The sequence below is a fragment of the Blastocystis sp. subtype 4 genome (genome assembly GCF_000743755.1).
Source record: "Blastocystis sp. subtype 4 strain WR1 chromosome Unknown seqid_0335, whole genome shotgun sequence".
Taxonomy (NCBI): domain Eukaryota; class Bigyra; order Opalinata; family Blastocystidae; genus Blastocystis; species Blastocystis sp. subtype 4.
In genome coordinates, this window is record NW_014569212.1 from 1 (window position 1) to 10,123 (window position 10,123).

At 41.1% G+C, this 10,123-nt stretch overlaps 6 protein-coding genes across 6 annotated transcripts; 4 read left to right on the top strand and 2 right to left on the bottom strand.

The window, feature by feature from the left end:
• Positions 1 to 233: 233 nt before the first annotated feature.
• Positions 234 to 926, bottom strand: JH06_4643 (hypothetical protein; the record flags this gene model as incomplete). The annotated part of the gene is made up of 2 exons (XM_014670087.1): positions 234 to 713; positions 768 to 926. The coding sequence occupies 2 exons, from the start codon at positions 924 to 926 to the stop codon at positions 234 to 236; spliced, it is 639 nt and encodes a 212-aa protein (XP_014525573.1).
• Positions 927 to 1,461: 535 nt separating this feature from the next.
• JH06_4644 (tyrosine protein kinase) lies at positions 1,462 to 2,718 on the top strand (the record flags this gene model as incomplete). Its single annotated transcript, XM_014670088.1, has 9 exons — positions 1,462 to 1,618; positions 1,648 to 1,800; positions 1,830 to 1,912; positions 1,943 to 2,013; positions 2,044 to 2,130; positions 2,161 to 2,311; positions 2,342 to 2,412; positions 2,443 to 2,536; positions 2,614 to 2,718. 9 exons carry the CDS (start codon positions 1,462 to 1,464, stop codon positions 2,716 to 2,718), a joined length of 972 nt encoding a protein of 323 aa, XP_014525574.1.
• Positions 2,719 to 2,788: 70 nt separating this feature from the next.
• On the top strand, positions 2,789 to 3,174 carry JH06_4645 (hypothetical protein; the record flags this gene model as incomplete). Its single annotated transcript, XM_014670089.1, has 3 exons — positions 2,789 to 2,911; positions 2,948 to 3,011; positions 3,035 to 3,174. 3 exons carry the CDS (start codon positions 2,789 to 2,791, stop codon positions 3,172 to 3,174), a joined length of 327 nt encoding a protein of 108 aa, XP_014525575.1.
• A 450-nt stretch (positions 3,175 to 3,624) lies between these two features.
• On the top strand, positions 3,625 to 7,460 carry JH06_4646 (hypothetical protein; the record flags this gene model as incomplete). Its single annotated transcript, XM_014670090.1, has 2 exons — positions 3,625 to 3,655; positions 3,685 to 7,460. 2 exons carry the CDS (start codon positions 3,625 to 3,627, stop codon positions 7,458 to 7,460), a joined length of 3,807 nt encoding a protein of 1,268 aa, XP_014525576.1.
• A 38-nt stretch (positions 7,461 to 7,498) lies between these two features.
• On the top strand, positions 7,499 to 8,632 carry JH06_4647 (hypothetical protein; the record flags this gene model as incomplete). Its single annotated transcript, XM_014670091.1, has 1 exon — positions 7,499 to 8,632. The coding sequence occupies one exon, from the start codon at positions 7,499 to 7,501 to the stop codon at positions 8,630 to 8,632; it is 1,134 nt and encodes a 377-aa protein (XP_014525577.1).
• Positions 8,633 to 8,683: 51 nt separating this feature from the next.
• Positions 8,684 to 9,802, bottom strand: JH06_4648 (hypothetical protein; the record flags this gene model as incomplete). Its single annotated transcript, XM_014670092.1, is given in 2 exon segments — positions 8,684 to 8,946; positions 8,959 to 9,802. 2 exon segments carry the CDS (start codon positions 9,800 to 9,802, stop codon positions 8,684 to 8,686), a joined length of 1,107 nt encoding a protein of 368 aa, XP_014525578.1.
• Between the last annotated feature and the right edge of the window lie 321 nt (positions 9,803 to 10,123).

Sequence of the window (10,123 nt, forward strand, 5' to 3'; positions counted from 1 at the left end):
TGAACTGATGGAAGGATTAGATTTAGAAATCGCTAATGATATCAACAAGAAGAAGCTTGGTGTACTACCTGATGTTCCTACATACCAATTCCCTGCTGCTCCCGCTCCTGAAGTGAATGAAGACGATGAATTGGCTAGACAACTAGAGCTTCTGTAGTATGTTTGTTAAAAAAACAAAAAGAACATGGATAATGTAGAATACAGGATCGAATGTAAATGACATAGAGTACAGATTAAGGCGAAGCCTGCACAGACAACTTCAGATCAAGTTTCTCCGAACTGGCAATCATTGATGGAAGAGCCTTTCCAATCAACTCTTGCTGGGTTGCTAATTGTGAAGGAGAGGGGATATCAATCATTTTGATAGATTTCGCAATCACGTTACTGTTCATTTCCCCATATGAAAAAACAGCTTCACGTTCATGAAGAGAATCGCCGATGCTGAGTAAGGATAAAACACCGTCTCTTCGATTACGTATCTGATCAAATTCTTCTGAAAAAGTCAGTTGTTTCCACTTGTTACTTTCCTGAGGATACACTGAACCATATCGAGCCCTTGCCGAACATATGGTTACAAAACGTAGTAGATTAAAAACAGAAGGAAGAAATATACTACTACTATGTTCGACCCATCCTTCTTCTGCATTGGTTACAATAATCACAGTCGAACGCTTGATTGCTTCTCGAAGTAAAGCAGATGCTGTGACATCCACCTTCTTTAACTGATAAAGCATCTCAGTTGACAAGGTATCAGTTTGACTAAATACTTGCGTCAACCAAGTACTTGGCAAAATAGTGTCGTCGTAATCAAATATAGTCACATTCGTAATAGTTTCGGTTGGTAACAGATCGGAACTAACATGTTGGTGAACAATATCCCGTTTAATCTGCTCTCCCACCATCACATCACAATGAGTAGCATTCATTCTGAACACAAATAAACACAACAAATGAAGACAAAAAAGTGATGAAACGGTTATTCTAGAACCCAGTCCACAACAACTGAATGAAACGCCCGGGATACAGAGTCGAAACCGAATGCTTTATTTGAACGGATTCAGCGAGTTGCTGGAAATAATGGAGGGAGCAAGAAAGTGGTTTCTGTGATGAACCCAAGAGTATGAACTACGATATCTTCAGATGTATGGAATGCCTATAGAAGGGGAAAATAAGGATTACAGGGATCACAAGTATCATTCCTCGAAGAGGTTAAAGTTTCCTATATCCACTTTTCTTTCGACCTATGTAAACTTACAGGAATAAATAGAATAGCAGGAATGAACAATCATTTTCCGAATTCATCATTCTTTACCATGTTGGAACGGGAGGAGTTACCAAAACCGCAATCGTTAGCACAAACCAATGCAAAAATAGGGACTATTTCGATGTATCTAGTCTCCTTTATCTTTAAGTATTTCAATCCAGAGGAATTGTGTCCCAGAGTGGCTTTGATCCCTGTGAATGGATTATACAAACAAAAAGCGTTCGCAGAAGGAGATCTTCTCTGATGCTTACAAGGACTTAACTAAGTTCAACACAGATGTTACTACTTATCTAATCAATGATATGTTTCAACTGCTAACACAATACCAGATGGTCTTAGATGGGGTATTAATCCGTATTCTTTCATCTTTACTTGTTCTGTAGGACAATTTGGTAATGGAAATGATGTTGCGATCATTCGTTCGCGTGTTCGTTCTCAATATTGTGGCAAAGATTATTACATTCCTGTCAGCATATTGTATCCAATATCTGGATGTGATACGGATCATATGCGTATTTTTTTGATTGTATCTAAGAGTATGAAGTATTTATGGATTACAATGTAGATACTACAGTCAATAAGCAGTGTTCTTATATCAATCAACAAACTAATGAAGTGTTAATAGATAATCTCGATACTTGGCGTTATGTGGGTTAGCTGACTTGGATTCATTTACAGACTGATGGATTAACTCCTGTTGTTACAATTCTGCAAAATTATTTTGCCTCTATCTGTCCAATTTTCGAAATGTCCTTTTAGGATATGTGCTTCATTTGTAGTAATCCATCTGATGTATCGATTCCATTCAGTGAATTAGTTGTGAAAGAGAAACTGGGTTCCGGAACAAGTGCTGATGTGTATCGCGGGTAAAAGCATAGGTTATTGATGATGGATAGGATATATCAAGGTCGAAGTGTTGCATTGAAAAAGATGCGTAAGATCCCTTCACAAGTGGAATATCGGTATTTACTGAGAGAGTTTCAAACTCAAATTCGTTTTAAGCACTCGTGTATCCTAGAGATTTTGGGTCATAGCGAGGCAGGAGAGGTGAGTGAATTAGAGATGAATTAGTTGAAGGGGTTTCCTGTGCTAGTGATGGAGTTAGGTGGCCCTTCATTGGAGAATTTGATTATCAAGAAGGGTGTGAAGTGAGAGAGAGCTGGATGATTGATAGCTAGATATTCGAATGTAGACAAGAGGAAGTTCATTTTGGATATTGCAATGGCTTTAGAATATTTGCATAGTTTTAATGTTGTTCATAGAGACATTAAGGTGAGTGAGTGAATGTGATTTCTTATTCTTGGTGATGAGCTGTTTATCAAATTGATCCACATTTCTCACCTTTGCAGCTTGCAAATGTCCTTCTAACCAATGGAACAGCCAAAATCGCTGACTTCGGCTATGCTCGTGAAATTGGTTTGCTATCTCTCTTCCATCTTATACTTAGAAAATAATAAAAGCATTCAAGTCTCCTTTTGTGGTTCCCCAGCTATGTGATTCTCTTTATCCTCTCTTATTCGTAGTATGGCTCCTGAACTTATTGAGAATGCAAAATGTAGTACAAAAGTTGATGTTTATAGTTTTGGATGTGTTCTTTATGAGATTATTCTTGAGAAACATTGCTATTATGACTTGAATCTGAAAGGTGTAGCTGTACTTTTGTATTTCTATTTTCATTTGTAGTTCTATCAACGTGTTCTTGCTGGACTCAGGCCCACAATTGTTCCTGGAATGCCTTCAGGTAAAAGTGAATAACTGTTTTCATTTTAGAGCCAGTTCAATTAATGAAGCAATGTTGGTTGCGTGATAAGCAACGTCCTACAATGAAGGAAATAGTTCAAATTGTGAAGAACTGGTCGCCTGATACTTGGGACTCAGATGTTGTTTCTGCTTCTCCTGAACCCGAATGAGCTTTTTCTTTAGTTTTTGTTCACAAAAACACAAATAAATAGTGCCTTTTTGGTTCAGCCAATCATTTATATTACTATATTCTCTTTCGTTTTGTCTATTCATTGTGTCAAATGTATCAACAGACATTCTCTAATCTCTTACGAATATTGAAAGAGCAATATTTGCCAATCTCGGTACATATTTCGAATCCACCTCTTTGTACCATCTTAACAGAGTTGTTCATAAACGATCAAACGATAGATTAGACGATTGTCGTTACGGAAGTATGAATTTCACTGAGTGCCTTCCAACTTATTTTCTCGCATAGTCCTTTAGACAATATCGTAGAATACTCTCTATTCTTTGTGTGTTCACAAGTCCACCCCTTCGGTTAATAATCAAGAAATCACTGGTCAAAGAGTTCTATTAGAATATTTTCCCGTTCTCACCACAGACCAGTTTTTACTCCGATGAGAACGTGTTTACTCTTTATCACATTGTGTAAGCATAAAATAAGTTCTTTGATGTAGTGGGTATTTCTTTTGCTGCGTTATCGTGTGAGGATAACCAACTATACATTAAGTATACGAAGAAAACCAAAGCATGGGGTACTGAAGAGGCATTTACCATTATGGATGGAGAAACCTCGGTTTATGAATCCCCTATGTTTGCTAATCAAGATGAAAGAGAAGTAGAAGCTTGTGTCCAAAAGTCTGTGAACTGCCAGTACACAATCGTTTTATCCGATCGTGGTAATGATGGCTGGTCAGATGGAGCTTGGCTCAAGATAGAAGGAGTCAATGGAAACGTAATTTATAAAACCTTTATGATAAATACTTCGGAGGAGTCTCATCCTCTTTCCCTTTATTCGCCCATTGAGAAGTACACTGTCTGGAAGTATTCCTCCACTGTTATGGACTCCTGGAAGACCTACGATTATTCGGATAGTGATTGGACGGAAGTCATTTTAGAAATTACATCACAACAGGCCACAGGAACCCAGTACTTCCGTAGACAGTTTAATGGTCTTGCGAATATGGCCGCTATCGATATTCAATTTAGGTACCGCTATGGAATAGTTGCCTATATTAATGGAGCAGAAGTGTATCGAGATAACATGCCTGATACGGAGATCACTAGTGATGTGCTGGCCACAACAGGTTATGGTTCGACTGAGTTCCGTGGTGTAATTCGCGCCTCCAGTGTGGCTGAAGATAGTTCAAGTGTACTTGCTGTGGAAGTTCACTTCTTGGAAGCTGGTCACTCTGAAACCATTGCTTTTGATGCCTTCATCTCTTTCTTTGCCCCCGTCGATGTTGACAGCGCTTGTTCTGTTGTTCCTCTAGATGTTACTCTGACTGGAAGTGGCTTTACCAATCCTGAAGCAGCGGTTGGTTGGGATTATATAGCTGAAGCCACTGCTACAGAATCAGGATCCTATATCACTTTTGAATTCAACAGTCTTACCATTCCTATGATAGGATCCTTCCGAATTTGGCCTTACACAGGTACTACTGATGCAGTAAGCTCCTTCGAGGTAACTGGAGCCACGAGTCTCGCCGGCTCTTGGACACCTCTCATGACATCGGAGGGTAATACATATCAATCCAAGGTATGGAAACAATACGACCGTGTAGTTCCTGCTGATCCATTTAAGTACCTGCGTTTCACTGCTCTTGGTTCCCAAAGTGGACGTCTGAAAATCTATGAGCTTCAGTTCCTTGTATGTAATCTCCCTCCTGCTACGACGATCTCTTTTGAAGAGTCCTCATATCAGTATTACAAAGATCAGGAGCAAGTCAATATTGTTCCCGTTGGTTTTGGCTTCAATGGATGTACCATTACGCCTGCTCTTCCTGCTGGTGTGTCAATAAATCCTGACACTTGTCGTATTTCAGGTGTTGCCACTCAAGCCCAAGCCCTCACTACATATACAGTCACTGCTACTATGAGTTCGGGCACAGCTACTGGAACCGTTTCACTCGGGATTAATGAGTGTTCTGGTACTGTATACAAGTTGGTTCGAACCTATCGTATTCAGCCCCAGACTGAGGCGTTCCGTATTCGTAATACAGAGAACGATGATATCCTGTTTGAGGTAGCTGTCGGTCATACCCACCCTGCTAGACAGGATTGGATTCATTATCTCTGTATCCCTGTAGATCGATTCGATATCACTATTTATGGAAGTTCCAGCTGGTCAAGTAGTTCGTTTTTGTATCTGTATGGTTTGCTTCCTGAGAATGAAGAGGAGATGCTTGTTAAGATGCGATTGGATCAGACCCAAAATAATGATAATGAGTACTTCTTGCGTCGTCCTTCTATCAGCCATTCAGAACAATGGTATTATAAGATGGATGAAGTGCCTACAAATTGGCATAATTCTGATACATCAGGTTGGTCTCAGGCTGCTAGAGGATCATTCCCTGCTTCCAGCAATCAGATTCAGTTGTACAAGAAGACATTCAATATTGCCTCATTGAATGAAGTGTCTGGATTGATTCTGTCAATTCGATACAGATATGCCTGTGTTGTGTATTTGAATGGAAATGAAGCATGGAGAAATGGAGTGATTGGAGAGATCTCAGCCTCTTCTACTGCCGAGAATGTGTATTCAGACTTGAAATATCGAGTAGTGACTCTTCCTGGCCGCTCTGTGGTTACATCTTCTTCAGAGACAGCTGTTAATTATATCCAGCAGGGTACAAACACAATTGCAATTGCTCTATTCGCTCTTACAACGAGTCAGACTACCTCTTCGTTTGATGCAGTGGTTCGATTGAGTACGACACACTCACATGCTCACATTTGGGAGTTCACTACTTCTACTACGGGTATTAGTGGAAGTGGTTCGAATGCCTTTGATATGGAGTACACCTCAATTATCAGAAGCGATTACACAGCTGGTCCCAATACACTGATTTTAACCCTTAACAATGATCGTCGTGAATGGGTGAGTTCGGTACAGATCCAGAACTATTACTACAGCAACAGTGCAAATCCTGTGCAGTTTGCATTGTATGCTCGTAATGGAGATGCTGAATGGACTTTGCTTAAGAATGTGACTGGTCTCACATACTCGATGGCTGGTCAGAAGAGACGAATCTACTTCCAAAACAACATTCCTTATAACCAATTCAAGTTTGAGAACTTCGCCACAGATGACCTAACGGATCGTACTTGGCGAGTTCAGTCTTTGAATCTGTATGGAGATGATATATTATCAGAGATGGAACCATTGGTATATGAGTCTCCAGTCTCAGTCTTTCAGAACATCGAGATGGCTGAAGTGATTCCCTCTGGTGTTGGATATGGTGACTTCATGATATCACCTCAACTTCCTAATGGAATAGTGTTGGATGCACAGACTGGTTGGATCTCAGGTACTCCTACCACGATGGTTCCTGCTACTGTGTATACAATTACGGCAACCAAGGTTTCTGGTGGAACCACTGAAGTCCAGGTTAACCTTGCTGTCATTGAGTGTAAGGGCACTTTGGGTCTGATGACGGTTCGTATTCATGCTGATAACTTCGCTGGTGAGAACAGCTGGAAGTTGTTCTCAGGTCGTGATGTTACAGGCACGCCCATGAAATCTGTAAGTCAGTTCCCTGTCTCAAATACTTACTACTATCTTGATTTCTGTCTGGATAATGGTATCTATACGTTCCAAGCAATTGATTCATATGGAGATGGATGGACAGGTCACAATGGTTACACTCTGACTGTTGATTTGGGAGAGATGGAGTTGGACATCAATGAAGTACCCAAATCAGATACCAAGCCCTCTACTGTGACCACTGTGTTCTCAACATATTTCCCTTTCCAGATTGAATACACAGAATGGAAGGTGATGCAAGATGATGAAATAAGTGGTTGGAAGACTGTCAGTTTCGATGATTCCACTTGGAACACATACAAGGCTGCTGATATTCCTACTACTGATTTCGTCACAACATATATCCGAAAGAGTTTCACAATGAGTGGAGTGAATGATTACCAAGTGTTGAATGTTCGAGTGAAGTATTCTGGAGGAGTGGCTGCCTACAATCTGGCTGAAGATTTCGATTCCAACACAGGATCTCTGACTATTCATGATACTAGTGTGTTCTCGAAGTTCCATGTGATTCTGGCAACAGCTGGAATTCAAGAGGGCAGTAATGTATTCAGTTTCGAGATTCATCGTCCTTTGAGTGGTTTCCTGTTGTGTTTGATGCTACTGGAATATTTGGAGTTGAAGACTGTTCTACTGTTGTTGATTCTTATTCTTCACTGGAATCTTCGAACCTCAGCGGCACGACTTTAACTGATATCATGAACCTTGATCCACACACCAACGGCGAGATGCCAAGTACGATTGGAGCCTATATTGATTGGACTGTTGAGAATCTGGTTGGAAGCAAATGGAACTCATTCAACATTCTAGGTAGTCCGGAGGCTGCCTCTTGGGGCTTTATGATCAATGCTCGTCTGAACCCTGAAGATTCGGAGACTGTACCAATTCTTGACATATCCAATACCGTTGTTAAGGATCGTGTGAAGCCTCAAATTCCTTCTCCTGTGGCTCTGGCTGGTTTCCGTCAGTTCCGATGGGAGATCTTCTCTGCTCCTGTTCAGGATATGCTTATTGACTCCATTCATATGGCCTACTGTAAGGCTACTGGTGATGTGTGTCCTGCCATTGGCAACTATCCTTCAGTGGCTGAAGGTCAAATCTCTCCTTCTTCTTGTCCTGAGGGTTACAGAGGTTATTCATATCGTGAGTGTTCGAATGGTGTGTTGGGTGAAGTCAACACGGATCATTGTGAACAGAAGCCTCCAACCAATGCTCGTTATCTCTCTTCTCTCTACTCATTTGTGATGGGAACAGCTGTGACCACTGGTGTTCCTGTAGCATCAGGCATCATAGAGCGATGGTATATAGATACTGATGTGATTCTTCCTGCAGGATTGACTCTCAATGCCGAAACTGGAGAGATCTCAGGTATTCCTACTGAAGTCAAGGAAATGATTACGTACACAGTGTATGCTGAGAATCAGTCAGGAGCTGCCAAGACAGAAGTGACAATGCTGGTGCGAAAGGGAACATGTAAGGCTGAAGGAGTATTCCCTTTGACAGATGTGGGTGAAACAGCTGTGTATGAGTGTGGATCTCAGGGTAGTTACATCGGTACCCAGAAGTGTACTTGTGTGTTGGGAGCGGAAGATGGAGTATGGGAGAATGCATCAGGATTCTGTTTATCTGTCGCAGCTCTGGTCATTATTATTGTGGTAGTGATCATTGTCGTTGTGGTGATTGTGGTGATTCTCATCCGAGTTAGCAAGAGGAAACGAGCTGTAGGTGGAGTGAAGGGAAAGAAGGTTCCCAAGAAGGCGGTCAAGACTACAACCACTAAGAATCCTAAAGTTTGTTATGTTTGTTCCATTCCCAAAGCACTGCATTGTGTCTGGTCATACCTATTACTGTTAAGTTGGTAACCACCTTCTGTGAAAATCATGGGTCTCAATAAACAATTAGCATTCTAGCAATTATACTTTCACTTGTTTCACAGAAGTCTTTGTGGACTTCTTTGATTTGACCGACTTGGCTGATTTAACTGATTTCTTTCCCTTCACGCCACCCACTGCTTTTGCTTTCTTTCCAGTTCTCATTAGCAGGAATACAACAATAGCAATAATCATAATCACTACAATCACAGCAATCACAATAACAACAATAGGCATACACACTCCAGATGCTTTCTGCCATTCTCCATCTTCACTTCCCAGAATACAAGCACGCTTCTGAGTGCCTACATAACTACCCTGAATAGCGCAATCATACTCAGCCACTGTACCAACTTCAGTCACAGGGAATACTCCCTCAGCCATACACTGCCCCTTACGCACCTGAATCGATACTGTGGCTTGAGTAGCTCCTGATTCATTCTCAGCATACACTGTGTATGTTGTTAAGTCCATTGTCTCTGTAGGAGTACCAGAGATCTCTCCTGTCTGAGAATCCAGACTCAATCCATTAGGAAGTGTCACTCCTTCATCAATATACCAACGATCAACTATATTTCTCACTGAAGGAACACCAGTGGTCACAGCTGTTCCCATCACAAATATGTTATGAGATGATCGATAACGAGCATTTGATGGAGTTATCTTAACACACTGATCTGTTTTGACTTCACCCAACACACCATTCGAACACTCACGATATGAATAACCTCTGTAACCAGTCTCACAAGAAGAAGGAGAGATCTGACCTTCAGCCACTGAAGGATACGTTCCTTCTCCAGCACATACATCACCAGTAGCCTTACAATAGGCCACATGGACAGAGCCCAAAGTGGTTGTAGTTGAACCAGTATCAGTAACCTCCCATCGATATCTACGGAATCCAGCCAGAGCCACAGGAACAGAGATCTGAGGCTTTGTTCGAACAGTCTGATCTAGTGCATTCAGGATGGTAACAGGCTGATCCCGTTCATCATCAGGATTGAAATAGCCATTGATATCAAAACCCCAAGAAGAGACTGTGGTTCCTCCAACCATGTTGAATGAGTTCCATTTGCTTCCAACCAGATTCTCAACAGTCCAATCAATATAGGTTCCAATCGTATTAGGAAGCAGACCAGTAGTATAAGGATCCAGATCCATGATCTCTTCAATAGTACCTGAAGTGGGATCAGTTGAAGTGAGAGAAGAATAGGAATCAACAACAGTAGAACAGTCTTCAACTCCAAATACTCCAGTAGCATCAAACACAACAGGATCAGAAGAAGAACCACTCAAAAGGACGATGAATCTCGAAACTGAATACATTATTACCTTCCTGAATTCCAGATGTTGACAGAATCACATGGAACTTCGAGAAGGAAGTAGAATCATGATCAGTGATTGATAGAGTTGTTGAATCGAAATCATCTTCAAGATTGAATCGAGCAACCAGATTTCCATTCAGATAAGCAGCCACTCCTC